This window comes from Acromyrmex echinatior, chromosome 9 (assembly GCF_024713525.1).
Source record: "Acromyrmex echinatior isolate Ae372 chromosome 9, ASM2471352v2, whole genome shotgun sequence".
NCBI lineage: Eukaryota > Metazoa > Arthropoda > Insecta > Hymenoptera > Formicidae > Acromyrmex > Acromyrmex echinatior.
In genome coordinates this window covers 237720-260248 of record NC_141860.1, presented here as the reverse complement: position 1 = coordinate 260248, position 22529 = coordinate 237720, and the positions used below count along the sequence as shown (strand labels likewise).

General features: G+C 34.7%; 3 protein-coding genes across 6 annotated transcripts; 2 read left to right on the top strand and 1 right to left on the bottom strand.

Moving 5' to 3' along the window:
* The first annotated feature begins 205 nt into the window (after positions 1–205).
* Positions 206–661, top strand: LOC147908446 (histone-lysine N-methyltransferase SETMAR-like). Its single transcript, XM_087409412.1, has one exon. The coding sequence runs from the start codon at positions 206–208 to the stop codon at positions 659–661; it is 456 nt and encodes a 151-aa protein (XP_087265538.1).
* Positions 662–6433: 5772 nt separating this feature from the next.
* LOC147908445 (uncharacterized) lies at positions 6434–8050 on the bottom strand. The gene is made up of 2 exons (XM_087409411.1): positions 7197–8050; positions 6434–7100 (listed from the first exon to the last, which is right to left on the bottom strand). Exons 1-2 carry the CDS (start codon positions 8048–8050, stop codon positions 6434–6436), a joined length of 1521 nt encoding a protein of 506 aa, XP_087265537.1.
* Positions 8051–16758: 8708 nt separating this feature from the next.
* LOC105146274 (uncharacterized) lies at positions 16759–22529 on the top strand. 4 transcript variants are annotated; one of them, XM_087409520.1, is made up of 12 exons: positions 16759–16855; positions 17016–17213; positions 17473–18879; positions 18983–19039; positions 19244–19347; positions 19458–19790; positions 19888–20152; positions 20402–20817; positions 20917–21141; positions 21256–21731; positions 21856–21967; positions 22159–22529. In XM_087409520.1, the coding sequence occupies exons 2-12, from the start codon at positions 17198–17200 to the stop codon at positions 22312–22314; spliced, it is 3567 nt and encodes a 1188-aa protein (XP_087265646.1). In that variant the 5' UTR covers positions 16759–16855; positions 17016–17197; the 3' UTR covers positions 22315–22529. The 4 variants fall into 4 exon arrangements, with proteins under 4 accessions (XP_087265646.1, XP_087265645.1, XP_087265643.1 ...); XM_087409519.1 differs by having other exon boundaries at positions 19103–19347; XM_087409517.1 differs by having other exon boundaries at positions 18983–19347.

The window sequence follows — 22529 nt, the reverse complement described above, 5'->3', positions numbered from 1 at the left end:
AATATATATATATATATATATAAGGTGTAGTAAAAAGAAATCCCTTATTTTTCCAATAGATGGCTTTAGTAATCTGTATCTCGCGTTGCATAAGTGCGATCGGGTTACGCTAGATGACGTTAGAAAGATAAGATTTCGTACTAAAAAAACTTCTCAGACAGTTTTGCGATTGCTTGACTCAGTATTGTTTGAGCGCGCGTCAAAGATGGACACCAGCAAAGAGAAAATACGTCATATTTTTTTTTATAAAGACCAGTTTTTCTTTGATAAAGAAAACGCAAGCCAGGCAGCTGAAAATGTGAATAGTGTTTATGATCCTGATACTGTAACAGCCAATCACGCACAATTTTGGTTTCGTCGATTCCGTTCCGATAATTTTGATGTCAAAGATGCACCACGCTTTGGAAGGCCAATTGTCGAAAATGTCGATAAAATAATGGAAATCATCGAGTCTGACCGTCATGTAAGCACTGTTTCGATTGCCCAGGAGCTAAACATTGCACAAAAAATCGTTTGGAACCACTTGAATAAAGCTGGATACAAAAAGAAGCTCGATGTATGGGTGCCACACGAGTTAACGCAAAAAAACCTCATGGACCGAATTTCCATCTGCGAATCGCTGCTGAATCGCAACAAAATCAACCCATTTTTGAAGCGGTGACTGGTGATGAAAAGTGGGTCACTTATGACAACGTCAAGCGAAAACGATCGTGGTCAAATCGCGATGAGCGGCGCAAACGGTGGCCAAGTCAGGATTGACGGTCAGGAAGGTTTTGCTGTGTGTTTGGTGGGATTGGCAGAGAATCTACTATGAACTGCTCCCCTACGGTCAAACTCTTAATTCAGACCTGTATTGTCAACAATTGGACCGTCTGAAGGAAGCAATCGCCCAGAAGCGGCCAGCGTTGGCCAATAGGAGAGGAATTGTGTTCCATCAGAACAACGCAAGGCCACATACATCGATAGTGACTCGTCAGAAGCTCCGGGAGCTTGGTTGGGAGGTTCTTATGCATCCATCTTATAGTCCGGACCTGACTCCAAGTGATTATCACCTGTTCCTGTCTATGGCGAATGATTTTGCTGGTGAAAAATTCGCCTTAAGAGAAGCTTGTGAAAATCGACTGTCCCAGTTTTTTGCCAATAGGGACGAGGGTTTCTATGAGAGAGGCATAATGGAATTACCTTCAAAATGGCAACAAGTTATCGAACAAAACGGTGTATATTTGACCTAAATCGGATCATTCTAACTATACTAAATAAAGCCTTCAACTTCATGCAAAAATAATGGATATCTTGTTACTATACCTTATATATATATATATATATATATATATATATACTCCGAAAAGATGCTATAACTATGAAAATTCGCGATCATTGCCTCTGCACCGTATCTCCCATCTCAACGCGTTAAAAATCGTACGTCGACGTTGCGCACATTCTTGCGCACTTCATGGTCTTGCTGAAAACCGCATTGTTCATTAGTTTGTATAAATTTTTCTCGAACTCATTGTTCGCGCGAGTTCTAAAATTTGTGTTAAGTTCGATATACTCGCGAAGCCATGGAGATTGCGTGTAATTGTATACGATGGATCTTTATGAAGCGAAGACCGTGGTGAGTACATTGGTGTAGATTACGATAATAAATTACGTAGTACTTTTTATTGTACCGGGTGTCTCAGAGCACCCGTACCACCCTTTTAAAAGGTAGGGATGTGTTTGTACAAAAAAATGGTTCAGACAAAATTTGCAGGATTTCGGGAGATCTATCTGATGGTGACCTTGAATTTGACCTTGAGGTCGACCTTGGGCATAACTCAAGGTCAAAGTACCGTTTTACAAATGTAAACCCTTATTCATGACATCACAAATGAAAATAGCGGAAAATTTTACGTCCGAATACGTTATCAAGCCTAGGTCAAAATTACCCTTAGAGGTCATGTGGAGGTCAAGTTACTTTTAGAACACCCGTACCAACTTTCTAAAAGATATGGATGTGTTTGTACAAAAAATAGTTCAAACAATACTAGGTATTTACATAGCTATGATGCATCCATCTACTCGTGAATTTGAATTCTACCTTTAGATTCATTTGTAGTCGTGTACATCGATTTTTAAAGATTCCTAATTATCAAGATCTTGAACAGTCGATGCCGCCTGTGTCAGCGTTACCCAAGATGTACCACGTGGAGGTCACAAGGTCGGACTTACACCTCGTCGGGGTGCTTTTTTAAGGCGGTTCCCCTTGCCGTCACCATTGTTCGTACGCATGTGTTCAGTCTAGATTTTCGAAGTGTCCTCCACGTGCATGTATGCAGGCTGTTATTCTTCGTTGAAAATCATCCGTCACCCGACGAATTTCGACAGGATCTAGAGACTGAATGGCTTCTCGAATTCTGTTCTTCATGTCTTCTGAAGTCGTAGGTCGTTCGCGGTATACGAGATCTTTTATTCTTCCCCACAAATAAAAATCCAAAATTGTAAGATCAATTGGTGATCGTGGTGGCCAGTTATGTGGACCATATTTACCTATCTATTGGCCGCGAAATATGCGGTTCAGTTGTTGACGAGCAATGACAGACGTGTGGGCTGGACATCCATCCTGTTGAAACCACATATTTAGACGTAGTTGAAGTGGAATATCTTCAAGTAAACGTGGGAGTTCGTTTTCGAGTAAATCGACTAAACTGAATTAAACTACACTAAACTAAACTAAACTGAACTGAACTGAACTCAACTAAACTGAACTGAACTAAACTTACTTGTTTGTTTTGCTTTTCTCCCTTTGCTCGCTTAAGAGTTTTATAAACTGTCGGTTTTTTTTAGGTGCGTTTTATACCTAGGTAGGTAGGTACTTAGGTATTTCAATATTCGGGGATTATTATTCATTTATAGGTAGATATGTCTTACTCAAGCGAAGAAGCTGCGTTAATGTTGTCGGTTTTGGGTAGGGCTGGAAGTTTTCGCGAAGCTGAAAGAATGTGGCGAAATGAATATCCCGATCGTACACCGCATTCGCGCAATGTTTTCAGTCGTTTGCAACGGCGGATAATTCAAAAAGATATCGTCCAACCGGATTATAATAAAGAAATGCAAATTCATCGTCCGCTTCGTGCAGTACGGGCATCTGATATAATTGCTTCTGCTCTTGTAAATCCTACCGATTCTTTAAGAAGACGAGAAAGAGATAGTGGAATAAGTAGAAGCACTATCAGTAGAATTTTGCGAGAAAATTCATTTCATCCATATCGAATGTCACTTCACCAGGCTATGACATTGGACGATCATAGACAAAGACTGATATTCTGTAATTGGATTACTCAACAATTACCTACTTTCCATAGAAGTATCTTGTTTTCTGATGAGTGCACTTTCAAAAGTGACGGCGAAGTGAACACACATAATCTCGTATCGAGAAATCGATCATCAACGTATCTGGAAAGTCAATGTTTGATGCGGAATTGTTGATACGCATATCGTCGGACCATTTTTCTTTGAAGAAAATCTAAACCGTTTTCTGTATGTCGATTTACTCGAAAACGAACTCCCACGTTTACTTGAAGATATTCCACTTCAACTACGTCTAAATATGTGGTTTCAACAGGATGGATGTCCAGCCCACACGTCTGTCATTGCTCGTCAACAACTGAACCGCATATTTCGCGGCCAATAGATAGGTAAATATGGTCCACATAACTGGCCACCACGATCACCAATTGATCTTACAATTTTGGATTTTTATTTGTGGGGAAGAATAAAAGACCTCGTATACCGCGAACGACCTACGACTTCAGAAGACATGAAGAACAGAATTCGAGAAGCCATTCAGTCTCTAGATCCTGTCGAAATTCGACGGGTGACGGATGATTTTCAACGAAGAATAACAGCCTGCATACATGCACGTGGAGGACACTTCGAAAATCTAGACTGAACACATGCGTACGAACAAAGGTGACGGCAAGGGGAACCACCTTAAAAAAGCACCCCGACGAGGTGTAAGTCCGACCTTGTGACCTCCACGTGGTACATCTTGGGTAACGCTGACACAGGCGGCATCGACTGTTCAAGATCTTGATAATTAGGAATCTTTAAAAATCGATGTACACGACTACAAATGAATCTAAAGGTAGAATTCAAATTCACCAGCAGATGGATGCATCATAGCTATGTAAATACCTAGTATTGTTTGAACTATTTTTTGTACAAACACATCCATATCTTTTTGAAGGTTGGTACGGGTGCTCTAAAAGTAACTTGACCTCCACATGACCTCTAAGGGTAATTTGGAATAGGCTTGATAACGGATCGGACCGTAAAATTTTCCGCTATTTTCATTTGTGATGTCAGGAATAAGGGTTACATTTGTAAAACGGTTACTTTTGACCTTGAGTTATGCCCAAGGGTCGATATCAAGTTCAATTTCAAAGATCGATTCCCATCAGATAGTACCCGAAATCTGCAAAATTTGTATGAACATTTTTTGTACAAACACATCCCTAACTTTTAAAAGGGTGGTACGGGTGCTATGAGACACCCGGTTATATATATATATCTAGACTATTATATATATATATGTATATATAAAAGTAGTACACAAGAAGGGCAAAGAGTCAATAACGTATAAAAGAAATTTAATTTAAATAAGCAAAATTAATGCAAAACAATTATAATAAACAAATTATAACAAACAAACGTTTCAACTCCAATCGAGTCATTTTCAAAATGTAATCTTAAAATATATAAACATCGTTCTAAATTAAAAATATGCGCATGATCTTACAATATTATAATTCCTTAATATCAAATTTATCATTTTGTGTAATAGGATGCGAGTCATTTTTATCAAGAATTAACAAAGTCAAAAGAAAATTCTGGAAAAGTAACCATGAACAAAAAGAATTAATATTAATTACATAAAAATTAGTAATATAATAATGTACTTTAGTAAATGTGTTAAGAGTCCATTAGTAAACAACGAGAAAAACGCATGTAGATTGTAGTCCATTTCGTACAATATAATAGTCTTTTTATTTAATAAGTTATTATAAGCAAATTTGCAAAGGTAACAAGCATCTGACTTTCACGATGTCAAATAACGAAATGTCAAACAGAAAAACATTATCGAGAACGGAAAACGGCAAAATAGGAGGGGGGGGGGGAAGAGAGAAGATATTAGGTAGGAGAAAAAGAATGTATAATGTCAGAATACAATACGACAAAGACTCCGTGTCATTTTGTCTATTTATTCCATGTTTCTGTTTTTTAATATGGACCATTTCCGGTATTAACCTTTTATTATATGAAGATTTCACATCTATTATGTCCACTTTATTCCATTTAAAGTTATGATTCTGCTCAATACGATGGTTGGAAATCACTGATGGAGATTTTGAACTTATATTGATATCAGAAACATGTTCATGCAATCTGGTCTTTAATTGTCTTTTAGTTTGGCCAACATAACTGACATCACAATCCTCGCAAGATATTTTGTAGGCTATATTTTGATTCTGAACGTGTTCCAAATCATCCTTTCCTCTCTTTATGAAACTTCTTAATGTGTTAGGAATGATAAAAGCCAATTTACAATTAAACACGTTAACAATAGGTATAAATCGTATTGACATATGGAATCGTAAAAAATCTCTCCATGTCATCCTTGTTCTCAAATTATTAATCTTGTTAATGTGATATATTTAATTCTGTTATGAATAGTCGAAAAAATAAAACGTAACGGATACCCATTCTGTAAAAAAATCTCAATAGCGTCAATCAAATTATTTCGTTGAAATTTCGAATGACACAAACAAAAAATCTTGTCCACAACTTCATAAATAACATCTCTTTTATGTTAAAGTAGATGGTATGAATGGAAATTAAGAAATCTACCGGAAAAGGTTGCTTTACGGTATATATCAAAAATAAGATTCCGTTCTTCAATAATCAACATAGTATCTAAAAAACTTATTTTTCTATCAAAGCCAACCTCCATAGTGAACTGCAGTCTAGTGTGCAACGAATTAAAAATATCCAAAACATCACCAACATTCTCAGACGGAGCAGCAAAGATAATATCATCAACGTATCGATAATAAAATAGCAGTCGATAGGGCAGCATTCCGATAGCCATTTTTTCAAAGTCCTGCCAACCATATCTGCAACCACAGGTGACAAGGGTGACCCCATAGGGGTCCCAAATATTTGCTTGTATAATCTTCTTGATGCTTCCATGGGTGCTTTCTATATAACTAATCTGTGCTTCGCGGGTTTTCTCCATGTCTTGGTCCATTCTTGATGTGCCAACGTTTCGTGGGCCTTGCAGTCCACTTCATCAGGGCGAGGAGCAGCCTGATACTGAGCTGTTCCTCCAGGTCCTTCCTTTTTATGTTACGCTACTTGTTGAGATGGGAGATTTTGGTGGAGGGGGGGGGGGTTAGAGTGATGGGGGAGACAGATAGTGGAATCTTGGTCGGTCTTTGCTGGTCGGGAGGATGGTCTTCCATATCTTACTTATGTTATAGCCATTATCCCTGTTTAGATTGTTAGGGTGTTTTTGTATTTCTATGGCTTCTCTGTATTTTCTTGGGAAGTATGATGTGGTGTTGGTTATCGTGGTTGCTTGGTCAAACAGTATTTGATGTCCTGTTTCGACGTTATGTTCTGATAGTGCCGACTGTGTGACGTGTTTCAGTCTAACGTCTCGTTGGTGTTCTTTTATCCGTAGGTTTACCATTCTCCCGGTTTCCCCGATGTATACTTGTCCACAAGAACACGGTATTCTGTATACTCCTGCGGAACTGAGTGGCGGTCTTGGATCTTTGGGGTTTTTTAAGATTTGTCCTATCTTCTTGGGTGGTTTGTAGATAGTTCGGATATTGTGTTTGTTCAATATCCTGCCGATCCGGTCTGTAGTTCCTTTGACGTAAGGGAGAATGGTTAGAGTCCTGTCGTCTGTTTGTGTGTTCGGAGCCGTTGTCTTGTTTGTGTGTTTGTTGATTATTTTGGTTATGTCTTTTTTGTCGTGTCCGTTGTTTTGTAGGGCCTGTTTTAGATGGTTTATTTCTGTCCGTAGATGTCCTCTGTCGGAGATGGCGAAGGTTCTGTGTACCAGTGAGTTTATTACTGATTGTTTTTATGCTGGGTGGTGGTGTGACTCAGCATGTAAGTATCTGTCCGTGTGTGTTGTTTTTCTGTACACTTGATGCCCTAGGGTGCCGTTGGCCTCCTTTGACACCAGCACATCTAGGAATGGGAGTTTCCCGTTTTCCTCTATGTCTATGGTGAAACGGATATTGGGGTGTTGTTTGTTGAGGTGGATGAGGAATTTTCGGAGTTCAGATCTGCCGTGTCTCCATATTACAAATGTATCGTCTACGTACCGGAACCAGACTTCTGGTTTCTTTGGGGCTTTCCTGAGAGTCTCTTTCTCGAAGTGTTCCATGAAGATGTTAGCGATTACAGGAGAAATCGGAGAGCCCATAGCTGCTCCTGATGTTTGTTCGTAGAAATGGTTGTCGTAGGAGAAGTACGTGGTCGTTAGGCAGTGCTCTATTAGTGGGATGAGGTCGGAGGAGACTTTTTGTGAGGTTTTTATTATGTTAATCGTATCTTTTATTGGGACTTGTGTAAACAGGGATTCTACGTCGAAGCTAACGAGTAGATCTGTGGGCTGTAGTCGGATTTCTTGAATTTTATGTATAAAGTCCGTTGAGTTGGCTATGTGTGATTCTGTTTTTCCAGTCAGAGGTTGTAGTGTTTTTGCTAGGAAGCGGGATAGGTTAAATGTCGGGGACTTTATGGCGCTAACAATTGGTCTGAGGGGGACGTTGGGTTTGTGTATTTTTGGTAGTCCGTATAGTCTCGGTGGGAGAGGGTTTGTGGGTTTTAATGTTTTTTTGGTTTCGTTTGGGATGTTGCTTTTTTCCACAAGGTCCCTGGTGTTCTGTGTGATTGTGTTGGTTGGATCCTTGTCAAGCTTTCTATACGTTTTATCCGAGAGCAGACCTTTCATTTTTTTCTTGTAGTCTGATGTGTTTATGACTACTGTCATGTTGCCCTTGTCGGCTGGCAGCACGATGATGTCTGTGTCCCTGTTTAGGTCTTGTAGGGCCAATCGCTCCTGTCTGGTGATGTTTGATGACGGGGGTTTGGCCTTGGACAGGACGTTGGCTACCTGTCTGCGGATATCATCTGCCTGCTCTGGAGGAAGCCGATAAATGGTTGACTCTATTTGGCTGATTATTTCCTCTTTTGGAACCTTCTTAGGTGCCACCGCGAAATTAGGACCTTTTTTAGGCCTTTTTTTTTAGGCCCAAATTTCGCGGTGGCACCTAAGAAGGTTCCAAAAGAGGAAATAATCAGCCAAATAGAGTCAATCATTTATCGGCTTCCTCCAGAGCAGGCAGATGATATCCGCAGACAGGTAGCCAACGTCCTGTCCAAGGCCAAACCCCTGTCATCAAACATCACCAGACAGGAGCGATTGGCCCTACAAGACCTAAACAGGGACACAGACATCATCGTGCTGCCAGCCGACAAGGGCAACATGACAGTAGTCATAAACACATCAGACTACAAGAAAAAAATGAAAGGTCTGCTCTCGGATAAAACGTATAGAAAGCTTGACAAGGATCCAACCAACACAATCACACAGAACACCAGGGACCTTGTGGAAAAAAGCAACATCCCAAACGAAACCAAAAAAACATTAAAACCCACAAACCCTCTCCCACCGAGACTATACGGACTACCAAAAATACACAAACCCAACGTCCCCCTCAGACCAATTGTTAGCGCCATAAAGTCCCCGACATTTAACCTATCCCGCTTCCTAGCAAAAACACTACAACCTCTGACTGGAAAAACAGAATCACACATAGCCAACTCAACGGACTTTATACATAAAATTCAAGAAATCCGACTACAGCCCACAGATCTACTCGTTAGCTTCGACGTAGAATCCCTGTTTACACAAGTCCCAATAAAAGATACGATTAACATAATAAAAACCTCACAAAAAGTCTCCTCCGACCTCATCCCACTAATAGAGCACTGCCTAACGACCACGTACTTCTCCTACGACAACCATTTCTACGAACAAACATCAGGAGCAGCTATGGGCTCTCCGATTTCTCCTGTAATCGCTAACATCTTCATGGAACACTTCGAGAAAGAGACTCTCAGGAAAGCCCCAAAGAAACCAGAAGTCTGGTTCCGGTACGTAGACGATACATTTGTAATATGGAGACACGGCAGATCTGAACTCCGAAAATTCCTCATCCACCTCAACAAACAACACCCCAATATCCGTTTCACCATAGACATAGAGGAAAACGGGAAACTCCCATTCCTAGATGTGCTGGTGTCAAAGGAGGCCAACGGCACCCTAGGGCATCAAGTGTACAGAAAAACAACACACACGGACAGATACTTACATGCTGAGTCACACCACCACCCAGCATAAAAACAATCAGTAATAAACTCACTGGTACACAGAGCCTTCGCCATCTCCGACAGAGGACATCTACGGACAGAAATAAACCATCTAAAACAGGCCCTACAAAACAACGGACACGACAAAAAAGACATAACCAAAATAATCAACAAACACACAAACAAGACAACGGCTCCGAACACACAAACAGACGACAGGACTCTAACCATTCTCCCTTACGTCAAAGGAACTACAGACCGGATCGGCAGGATATTGAACAAACACAATATCCGAACTATCTACAAACCACCCAAGAAGATAGGACAAATCTTAAAAAACCCCAAAGATCCAAGACCGCCACTCAGTTCCGCAGGAGTATACAGAATACCGTGTTCCTGCGGACAAGTATACATCGGGGAAACCGGGAGAATGGTAAACCTACGGATAAAAGAACCAACGAGACGTTAGACTGAAACACGTCACACAGTCGGCACTATCAGAACATAACGTCGAAACAGGATATCAAATACTGTTTGACCAAGCAACCACGATAACCAACACCACATCATACTTCCCAAGAAAATACAGAGAAGCCATAGAAATACAAAAACACCCTAACAATCTAAACAGGGATAATGGCTATAACATAAGTAAGATATGGAAGACCATCCTCCCGACCAGCAAAGACCGACCAAGATTCCACTATCTGTCTCCCCCATCACTCTAACCCCCCCCCCCCTCCACCAAAATCTCCCATCTCAACAAGTAGCGTAACATAAAAAGGAAGGACCTGGAGGAACAGCTCAGTATCAGGCTGCTCCTCGCCCTGATGAAGTGGACTGCAAGGCCCACGAAACGTTGGCACATCAAGAATGGACCAAGACATGGAGAAAACCCGCGAAGCACAGATTAGTTATATTTGCTTGTATATTTTTTTTATTAAAGATAAAAACCGTAGAATTTAAAACTATCCAAAAGGCAATCAAAAATTCATCCAAAGGAATTTTAGTTTTCTTAGATATAGCATCCCACCTTCCAACAACATTATCAAATCTATAGGTATATTAGTAAATAGAGATACCACATCCAAGGAAACCAACATAGAATCTGTTTCCAGTTTAACATCTTTAAGTTTATTAATTAAGTTAAAGCTATTTTTTATACACAACTAGGAGTTTCAAGTATAGAATCTTTAATGATGTTATGCAGAAACAATGATAGATTATATAATGGGCTATTTAAAGATGAAACAATGATTCTAAGAGGATAGTTTTGTTTATGAATCTTCGTTAAACCATATGCTCTAGGAATGATCCCATCAGTCGTACGCAACTTCCGAAATGTCAAGTCATCTATTAACCCTTTTCCTTTCTACTTACTAAGCATGTTACGTAAATCACTCGTAAATCTTTTTGTAGGATCTTTAGTTATCATCTCATATATATTATTGTCTGAAAGTATCAATTCCATCTTGGATATATAATCTAGTTTATTTTAAGCAACAGTAACATTATCTTCATCTGCTTTAGAAATTAATATTTCAGGATGATTTTTAACAAATATTTTTGTTATCTTAATCCAATCAAATAATAATTTATCATTCGAACCAGTCCTAGGAAAATCATTCTGAAACTTCTCCAGAATTGAAACAGTATTATTTCTAACAAAATTTATTATGTTATTTTGACGACCGATAATATTATTTTCAATATTCTTAATGAACTCAATTAATGTTCTATCAATATTATGTTTTAATAGGAAGGCCAAAGCCTTCCCCCAACTGAAGCAGATACTGGACTTCTATAGGAATGTCAATATTATTCAAATTGAGGAACCATTTATTATTTAAAAAATCTAAAGGAGCCGCATCTCCAAACAGTTCAGCCGAAATATATATATTTTTCATAATTTGTTAAGACTTGTCATTAAGAACATCATTAGATATAATTTTATTTTGCAATTCCTTATTAGAAGCACAAACGTAAGAAATTGGTTTAATATTTGCTCTTTTATTTTTCAAATCTTTTTCCTTCAACCATAGAATCTTCTTATCTTTCTCCTTGTATGTTGAAAAAAGTTAAAATTATTAATACATTGTCTAAATATTTAAAAAATTCGCAAACTATGGAGACTGGCAAAACATTATGGATTTTAAAGAAAAAATCAAAGATGCTCATTCTAATATAATGCAAGTGATGATATGAGTCCTTCAATTCCAATTGCAAAATTGCTTTCACATTATTTACTTGTATTCTATGAAGTCTTCTAGAATGACTATTGTACAGAGCTAAACTTCTATTGTATCTTTTTAAATGTGGAGGAACTAAATTAAAATTAATGCAAGATTTCAAAAATCTGTATACACGTATCTGTATACATTTATTGCGTACGAATTACCGCGTTGATTATAATTACTCACATTTAATTGTTAATCATTATATTGATTATATTTTTTATATTATTTTCTTTGTATTTCTTTTTATTCTATTGTTCAGATCATATTATAGAAATTATTTTAACATATTATAATATTCGCTTAAATTCATTAAAATATAAAATATATATATATGTATATATATATATATATATATATATATATATATATATATATATATATATTGGGTCATCTAAAAAGTATCCGCGGTTTTTTGTCACTAGATGTGTGTTGATGGTCATATATCTAGTGATAAAGTACCGCGGATACTTTTTAGATGATCCAATATATATATATATATATATATATATATATATATATATATATACACACATGTATACATATATATATATATATATATATATTTTTTTTTTTTATATTTTCGTACGCAATAAGTCTATTTATTTAAACCTTACATTTAATCTGCATCTTCAGCGACGTAACTTAAGTATATATAATCACTGTTTATATATACTTAAGTTACGTCGATAAAGATCGATGGCTTAAATTAAACCGAAACGTTCGAATCTTTGATCAAATGTAAGGTTGAAATAAACAAATAAACAAACTTATTGCGCACAAATTACCGCGTTGATTATAATTATACTCTCACTTGCCCATTGTTAATCATTATTGTTTAAATTTCGAGAGTTCGATTTCAATATTGTGAAATATAATCATTTATCCGCTGTAGAGGCGCTTATATTTATAGCGTTTGTGATTTTTTTTTGCGTTGTTGCATTTTGTTCGTACAGCCCCGCGGAAAAGTTTAATGTTATCATCCGTTTTTCCAAATTTTTTGTACTCTGAAACAAAAATAAACGTATTTTATTGATATAACAATTTGACTGTAACTTAGAAAATTGAAAATATTTGCATAAATAATATGAACATATATTTATACATTTGAAGTATTATTAATAAAATGAAGTTAATTAGTCATCTTTACTTTAATTTTGTTAAAAATCAGAAAAAAGGTGCAAATCCTGTAATTATTCTCTTTCCAGTTTTTGAAATAATTTTACAACTTGTGAAACTTGTCTCTAAAGTAATTAGCAGTATTTTAAATGGGATGGGGAAATTAATACCATTTCAGCAATTTTGAAAAATCTGAAATTTTTGAAAAATCCTGAATGCATTTTTATTCATTTATAAGAATTGCATGAAGCATATCTCTATGCTTTTCAATCTAAAAATAATATTAGCTTTTTCTGTGCACACAAACACAATTGTGAATACTCAATTCAAAATTTTGAATAGGAAATGCAGTTTTTCAATTGCATCCAATTGAATCTAATTGAACCCAATTGAATCTAATTAAATCCAAAAAAAGTATTCGCTATTTAAAATACGCATTTGGACAGAAAAAATTTTCAATCCATTTTAATCCATTCTCGTTTGCTGGATTGTTATGACATTAATTACAATAATGTAATATCATATCATAACACGAATACAATCTCAATTTCAACTTATACTGATCTCTACTGACTTCAAAGACAGTGGAGCAAAAGTTAAATTCAATGCTTTTTGCATCAGTTTTTCCAGTGGAAAACGTTATTAGGGTCCCAAATGGTGTGAAATTAAACAGAACACTTGTGGTCATGGCTTCATTCCGTCGATTCTACCGTTTTCTGTTACACAATTTTTTTTTGCGGATTCCGCCGATGCATGCATGTGTGCGTGTGCATGACATACGTATACTTATAAAAACTAACCTCACGGAATTTGCACTCCATGTAATATTAGGATAAAAATAAGCGGAACAGAACACGCGGAAAGACGGGAAATTTAGTAAAATTTAGTTAATTTTGTCTTCCGCATTTCCGCATTTTCGCGCTCCATGTAATCGCACCCTTAGAGTACCGTCCCATGTGCGCAAATTTACAGTGGAACGGAACAGCGACCAGTCATAATTCTGCAGTCATTAATGTCACTTTGCTTTTTTTCTACGATTGTGATTGGTTTCACTGTTTCGTTCCGCTGTAAATTTCCGCTCATGGGACGACACCCTTAAGCCGGAATCAGACTACACATTGATGAATGAGATTGAAAATTGAAAGATTGAAGTTTGACCAATCAGAACAAAAAGAGTCAAAATTTCTTTCTGTCCTTATTGGTGAAATTTCAATTTTTAATCTTCAATCTAAATCTTCAATGCATAGTCTGATTCCGGCCTTACAGTCACTGTTGCGAAATTTTGTGTGCGGCAGTCCTAAGGCCCGGTTGTTCCATCTTTAGATAAAAATATTGTTCGTTTTGTCTTTCGGGGAGCTGTTCGAGAGGGTTCCGAATAAATCCGACGTACTCGAAATATAGGATTCACATTACGTATGATATGCGTCATACGACATTTGACATTCATTGAGTGCATTCAGTATTGATTGGCATATTCCATTAGAACTAAAAATATAGACCAAACAGATACAAAAGCTCATTGAGCGTTCAGTAAGCAATTGTAGTACTAAATGCACCCATTGGCTGCGTTCAACGGATTCAACAGTTGAGTGAGCGCTCGCTGTCATTGGTATATTCTTTTTCATTGTTACGATGAATGTCGGACGTTGTATGACGTACATAGTATGAATCCTACATTTCAAGTATGCTGGATTTGTTCGGAGTGACCCCGAACAGCTCCCGAGAGACAAAACGAACAATATTAAATTTTACATGTTAGGTAAGTAGCAAGATTACCCAGGGCCGGTTGTTCCACCTTTTGGTAAACCTGTGAGGTAAATCTGGTAATCCGCGCATGTGATTAATCTTGCTGCTTATCCAACAGATAAAATTGACCAAAAGATGGAACAATCGGCCCTAAGGGTGCTATAAATGTAATCATTTACACAGCACGATTAATCGGGTTTAATAACATTCGTAGTTATGAAATTGATCAATCATAGCTGTTCTTTGGAGGAATGGATCGACTGTGATTAGCCAGTTTTATAACTACGGATGTTATTAAGAGTGCCATGTAAATGTAGTCATTGGAACTGATCAATTGCTTTTGTTGTTCAGCAGAATTGACCAATCACTGTTAACACTTAATCGATCGATTAGGCTAATTGGAGTTGGTGAGACCGATCCCTAATACACATAACGTATAGCATATAAAGTAAAATCTTCCTTGAAGAGGAACGTAGTCTTAAGCTGACTTTTCATATATAGCATGCTGCGGCAGCAATTTGTAACTTAAAAGTTACAAATATAATATAATTTACCAAAAGGTGGAACAATCGGCCCTAACAGTTGCCATATAATTATAAATTTTAAGTTTTCCATATTAATTTTCGAGCTGAGCAAATAAAAGACACATATTTAGGATTAAACTTTAATACATATGCTATTGCTGTTATTCTTTTTCTATGCAGCAAATGCAGCGAAAGCAATTATAAAAAATTGGCATCACGTGATACTTTTGCTGGCCGCAGCGTGCTACACATGAAAAGGCACCTTAATAGTTGTGTTGTGGTATTGTGAAACTGGAAACACAATAAAAAGCACAAGTAATAGAAACAGGGAATAAGAAATTTCAACTTATCAAAAACTATGAATAATAGACGCTTTCTGATTGAAATCTTTTATTCCCTGTTCCTATTGCCTATGCTTTTCATTGTGTTTCCAGCTTGAGGGCGCGATCCTATGGTGCGGAATTGGCGCAATGCGGAATTGACGAAATATTGGGTCATCTAAAAAGTATCCGCGGTACTTTGTCACTAGATATATTGGGTCATCTAAAAAGTATCCGCGGTTTTTTATCACTAGATGTGTGTTGATGGTCATATATCTAGTGACAAAGTACCGCGGATACTTTTTAAATGACCCAATACTTGTGATTAGTCGTGGCTTCATTCCATCTATTCCATTCCACTAAAATGTGTTTTCCTATGTCCATGGCGCGAATTTCCGGAATGCATAATTAGCGACCAATCACAAGATCCCTTCCCGTAGATCCCGTAGATTAGTTTCATTAGATCCACCGGAATAGTGCTTGTTATTGGCTTGCATTGATTTTCGTTCTATGGGACATAGGAAATTAAATTCCTACGGATCGGAAATTATATACATACAGGGACAATTGCCCCGATTTCATGTTGTGTACCCATTTTAATTTTGATTTATATTTATATTTTCGCTTTTCTGTATACTATATACTGTACACGACATTCGTGTTCTGACTATATTGACCTCCGTATTTATCTGGAGACTTAATTAATTGATGGGAATCCGAACATGCCTCAACATGTTGATTAACCATGCGCTTGTAGGAGACAATTTTCTTCATTTAAACCTTAACGAGGTTTTTATAAGTATATATATGTACACATGCAGGCATCGGCGGAATCCGCAAAAGAAATAAATTTGCGCAATAGAAAACGGCGAAATCGATGGAATAAAGTCGTGACCAATTACGAGCGTTCCGCCAATTCCGCATTGCGCTAATTCCGCACCATGAGATCGCACCATGACTCTTTTTCTGGGAACAATGTTATTATGGCTCCGGCACATCAGCGCGATGTTCGTGCGCGACACGCGATATCCAATGAGAATATACCTTTAGAATAAAAACATCGATAAAGCTGTACACTCATTGGACATCGCGCTGGTATACCAGAAGTATTAGGATGAAATCATACGGTGCGGAAAAGAGCTGCGGAATAGAGAATACGTCATTGAAACAACAAATTAGCGTTATTTATTCGGAATAACGCTGATTGGTTGCTTCTATGATGCATCTATTCCGTTGTTTTTCGCACGTGTGATTTCACCCTTATGGCTTCTGCACACTGGACGCTTGTCGCGCCGCAAAATGTGTGCGATAGCCAATAAGATTACAGCTTCTAATGTGTTCATTGGTTGTCTTGTGCAGGAGCCATTAAACAGGCCGGGTTTCAGACGCATGCGCGTCCAATGTCGCTTCAGTAACGTACCGTTACTAAATAGGAGATCATTAGTCGCCTAAAAAATTTAAAATTTTAAAAAATAATAATGTAAAATTTTTTCAAAAATTGAAAATTTTTATAATTTTACATATGTAAACATATATAATAATATTTATTAATATTATTTATGTATACATATGTAAAGTATATCAAAATTTTTAACATTTTCAATTCTAAGCGACAATTCTAATAATCTCCTATTTACTAGTGACTAGTATGTTACTGAAACTACATTGGACTCATGTGCGTCTGAAACCCGGCGTCTGACAACACTGGATCGGAAAATCAATCAGGGGAATAATAAGAATAGTAGTTGATTTTTTTTTAATTTATGTTTAAAACATACATCGGACAAATATTATAGATCAAGAAGTTGTATAAGTTGTCACAATGGCATTGTCAAGAGGTAAGAAGGAATATCTTTTGCAGGATATGTATCGACATGTGATTGCATAACCTATTATAAGGATGCAGCCCGAATAGAAGGAATAATTATTCCAATCTATCAGAAACCGTGTATTTCAGTGTATCTAATTTCTAAAAGGTTGAAATTTATTCCTTATTCCTAATTTTTTATTCCTTCTATTATGACTGCATCTTAATATTAATTATGTGCAGTCGTCCTTTTTGCAGTCGTTTTTTAATGTAATCTATATATTTTACAGAATTATTAAAGCGGTTAAACTCAGATGACTATCCTTTAGTAAAGCGATTAAAATTAGCGGAAACTGCATTTTGTAAAGTTGATCTGCCACTTATTCGGAAAGAGGATTTTTTTCTGGAGTGGCTATGTAAAACTTGTGTCACGAATCATCATGCTTGGAAAGCTTTGAATAATTGTTTGAAATTTAACAATATCAATATTAGAACAGATATCAAACAACGTTTAGTTGAGATGCTTGTACAAACATTAAAGACCGATATGAAAAACATATATGAAGAAGTCCTTGAATGCTGCAGTTTAATTTTTATTAATAATAGTATACGTCAATATTTTACAACCAAACCAAAGATTGTAGGCTTATTGATAAAAGCCGTGTTAAATAATGTGTTGAAACGTTCTAGCTATGATAATATAATGCAAAAGAAGATAAATCAACTGTTTGAGCCATGTAAATTGTCATCTGCAGAAAATAATGCTGTAATAATTATTATCGAAAGTCTGATGCAAATGTATGAACAGCTGATTACTATGAGAGATGATCTGAGATTAATTTTTATACAAGATATTTTATATCCTATGTGTATTTTAGTTGATCACACACATAGAGATAATACAAATCGACTTAGTATAGTAGCATATAAGTGTATTCAACAATTGCTGCTAGGGAAAAATAGATCTATACAAAATAAACAGACTGAAGGAAATCATCAATCAATGTTTTCAGATTTATTTTGTGTATTATCTGAAAACATAAAGACATTAAATCTTCAGAGTAATCTTTTAACTTACCAGTTTATTTTTAATACCATAATAGGTACATATAAATCAAATACTATTTTGTTGGATACGTTTTTCAGAAATCTAATTAACTCTTCAGGAAAGTATAAATGGGAAATTTTAGATTCTTTCCTCAAACTATTGAATGATATAACACTCGACTTCGATAATATCATAGATGGAATCACATTAACCGAATATTTTCAGAATTTTATAAATGAGATTTTGATGGATGATGATATAACATGTGTGCATTATAGAGTACTTACACAAGTTTCATATATCAATCCACTTTTGATAGAAAAAAATATTTCGGATATTGTAAATAAGATACTTATGAAAGAACAAACTACTGATCATACAAACTTATTAATTGCAATTTTATATACCAGCACAAAATTAAGACGAGAGCAAAAGTTCATCTCGCAATTATTAATATCATTAAAGCAACATGTTGCAACAAAAAAGACATATAAAATAAATACATCTGCTTTTTTCTCAAGTGAATTTAAAATCCAATTAATAAAAACGATTAGTAATTTTTCGAATTCACAAACTGTTGCAACTCTAAAAACATTAATATATTATTTAAATACAGATTGTGCAGAATTATTGCAGTCTAATACTTCATGTAAGTATTTTATTGATTAATTATTAATTCATAATAAAAAATTATGAAGTGATACAATATTAAAAAATATAAATTAACTTCTCTTTTTAAATATTAATTGCAGGTAAGAATACATTGATATTAAAGACAACAATAGAATTGCTTATTACACTTTTTGAAGGTATGCAGGTTTTTGAATATACCAGAATATTATTCACTCATGAGAAATTTATCAATTGCCTAGATGAAGTAGGGAATGCATTATCGTTGTTGATAAATAAGTCATTGTGCTTAAGTCATAACAAAACTATTATCATAATACTGTTAAGTGCAGTACAATCATTGAATGAAATACAAAATATGTTTACATATTACATATTAAAAGATGCTGTGCCAAAAAAATTACTGTTTCCAATTCTGAATGATCCTTGGCAACAATTAATTCAAAGGATTACCAATTTTGGAGAAGATAATTGCAAGACTATCATGGTATTATTGGAAATATTATTTATTTGAAAATATTTTTGACATATTATGTTGGAAATATTTTTTACACTCTTGCAAGAAACTCACATAATATTTCTATATTGAAATTTCAGAATAAACTTATTTTACATCGACTAAAGCTAAGTATATCAAATAAACCTATTAAACTTCATGGTTTAATAGGTGGCCTTGAGTATTCCTGGAATATTATTTTGAAACATGACACGGATATGTTTTCCTTATTACATGACAAAGAGATATCAAAAGTAACTTATTTATTGTTGACTGATATGAAATCAAATGAACAGAACTTTCATGAATGGTTTAATATATTAGATAAAGAGTGTCTTCAAGAAAATAAACACTTTGTAATATGTCTCTTAAGCCATCTTCTTGTCCAAATTGGACAAAGCTTTTCATTAACTATTACCGAACATATTAACGTTGTAAGTAATAATTTAATGCTGAGGAATTTTTCAATTCTTTAATAATTGTAAAATGATCTCTTGTGAATTTTGTTTTAATTATTTTTTTTTATTTCAGAAAGTGTTGATGGAGAATGGATGTAACTATAAATTATTAAAAGTTTTACAAATGTTAAAAAAACAGATATCACAGGAACAATGGATGCAAATGACAAACACAATTTCTTTTGAAACTGAATTATATTTAGAAATATTTCTTCATTTACCAACGATATATTTCAGCCCTAATATAAGAACATTAATATTTTTGGTTGTGTATTTTATTAGTAAAAAATATGAAAAGAATGACAAGGTATCGGCATTATGCAATATGATATTTTCAGGTAATTTAATTTTATTTCTTCGGAACATTTGTATGATATTTGAACTTAATTTTTTAATTACTATTTATACTCAAAAATATTAGGTGTAGTAAAAAGAAATCCATTATTTTTCCAATAGATGGCTTTAGTAATCTGTATCTCGTCTGCGCGTGATACAGATTACTAAAGCCATCTATTGGAAAAATAATAGATTTCTTTTTACTACACCTAATATAATGCTAATAAAAATATGCAATAAAAAATTTCTAGATTTATTAGAAAAGATCGGGATCGACCTATTTCAGTATATAGAACCAAAATTATTAATAAACCAATTACAAAATAAAATATTTTCGAAAGTTTGTGAGCTCTCTTTTCGGAATGTAAGAACGTATAGTATTTTAAAGAGACTCATAAAAAGTTGTATTCAATGCAAGGAAGCAATGTGCATTATTTTGGAATGTATGGAGATTGTTAAATCAAAATTGGATGCCGAACAAAAAATTATTTTTAAAAAGGCAGAAAAAAAATTAGCCAAAACTATTTTAAAATTATTACCTCAACATATAAATGATGCTTTTGATGTAAAATGTTTAACAGCGGTGTTAAAAGTAACTTTTCAAACTGGAAAAGTTACTGACACTTTAAAAAGATTAACTGAAGCAACTCTCAAAAATATATTCACGGTAAGTAATATATGAAAGGAATTATATTTTTTTAAATGTGATATTTGCAATTTACGTGTTGCATTTAGAAGAATATTAAAAAATAAATTTCTTTTACAGGCAAGAGAAAATTTAAACAATACAAATAATAAATTATTGCAACAAAGTGTGCAATTATCTATCATTGTTTTACAGCATCGAAAAATGTTTGAAATCCAAGATATCGTCATCAACTTATGGTTTATAATGTTGAAGCATCCTTGTAAGAATTTGATCGAACTCTTATTAACGTCTACTGGATTAAAAGAATTTTACGAATTTTTAAGACTATTGCATGATCAAACGGTAATATTTTGATTAATATATTTGTGATTAATATATTTCTTATTAATATATTCTTATTAATACACATAGTAATTAAATTTTTGCATATTTACAACTTATTCCTTGTTTATACAGATCAATAGCTTGTCACAAAAAGATGAAGCAGTATGGACAAATATATTTGTCATTTGGAGCAATATAATTAAAATAGATATGAATGTTAAACGTAATAAAGTGCGTTTGAGTGCGATCAACAATCTGTTGGAAACTATATTAACATTGGATGTGCCACACAGATATTGGTCAGGGCTATTGAATTTGTCTCGTGATATAATCAATACGAAACATTTATTTATTCCTGACATTACGGTCGATCTTATTATACTGATCAGTTTAAAGTCATTCGATGAAGCGAATATATCATCATGCGAAGATGTACTTGCGATATGCAGAACATTGATCAAAATCAAAACAGATTTGATAACAGACAGATTACCTAATTTATTATTATTATACAGACGCACAATAAATATCGTTGTTCATACATCGAGAAACGTAGCCAATAAATTCGACGAGCATCGATTTAGATGTTATGCGCTCGATATCACAAAGTAAATTCAATTAATTAAAAAATGTTCAACATTATATATCTATAGTATCGATATGATCAATATTTTAAAATTTATTTATGGAAAAAATTGATTTGATAAGAAAATAATAGACATTTTCTTTCAGATTGACAAACTCGCTGGTAAAATTGAAGAAAGCTATGGTCCGATTAAGTCCTTATGTTATTGCTGACCTCTTGCAATTAATTGTGGAAGGCACTATACCATCTTATATTAAGGTAATATCTTTACAAGTCCGACAAACTGCGTGTACTTTATAAAACTATGTACTTTGTAAATCTACATATAAATATTAGTGTTATTAAGTAAGCTCTGCTTTGGTCGAAAGTATAATATTTTCTCTTATAATATCTTGTTAATTATTATCTTAATAGATCGTTTTTAATTATGTTTATCATTTCTGTTGCAGATAGCTTTGCACAAATCTTTGTGTCAATTAATTAGCATCTGTGATCAGCATGGACTCGCTTTTTTATCTCGTACATTACCAACATCGTTACAGGAAGTTTTCAAAGTACAATTAAATACATTCAAAAAGTTTTATAAATATTCTGGTAAGATTTAAGCATCTCTCTTAATTGAGTTTAAGAAAAGAGAACCTATCTAATTTCTTTAAACAAAAAATTAAGAGAATGCAAAAAAGAAAATATTCTGTATCTGATAGTATGATTAATTTTATATATAAATACATGTTCTGGATGCAATATATATACGAGGGATATCCAGAAAATAAGTTCCGTTTTTTTTACAAATAAAGTTTTTATTGAAAAAAATCTAAAA

Coding starts and splice junctions, on each gene's coding strand:
- LOC147908446 (XM_087409412.1), top strand. CDS start 206: ATGGACACCAGCAAAGAGAAAATACGTCATATTTTTTTTTATAAAGAC.
- LOC147908445 (XM_087409411.1), bottom strand. CDS start 8,050: ATGACAGTAGTCATAAACACATCAGACTACAAGAAAAAAATGAAAGGT. Junction 7,101..7,196: donor GGCACCCTAGGGCATCAAGT/GTACAGAAAAAC, acceptor ACTGGTACACAG/AACCTTCGCCATCTCCGACA.
- LOC105146274 (XM_087409517.1), top strand. Junction 21,732..21,855: donor TATGCGCTCGATATCACAAA/GTAAATTCAATT, acceptor ATTTTCTTTCAG/ATTGACAAACTCGCTGGTAA. Junction 21,968..22,158: donor CTATACCATCTTATATTAAG/GTAATATCTTTA, acceptor TTTCTGTTGCAG/ATAGCTTTGCACAAATCTTT.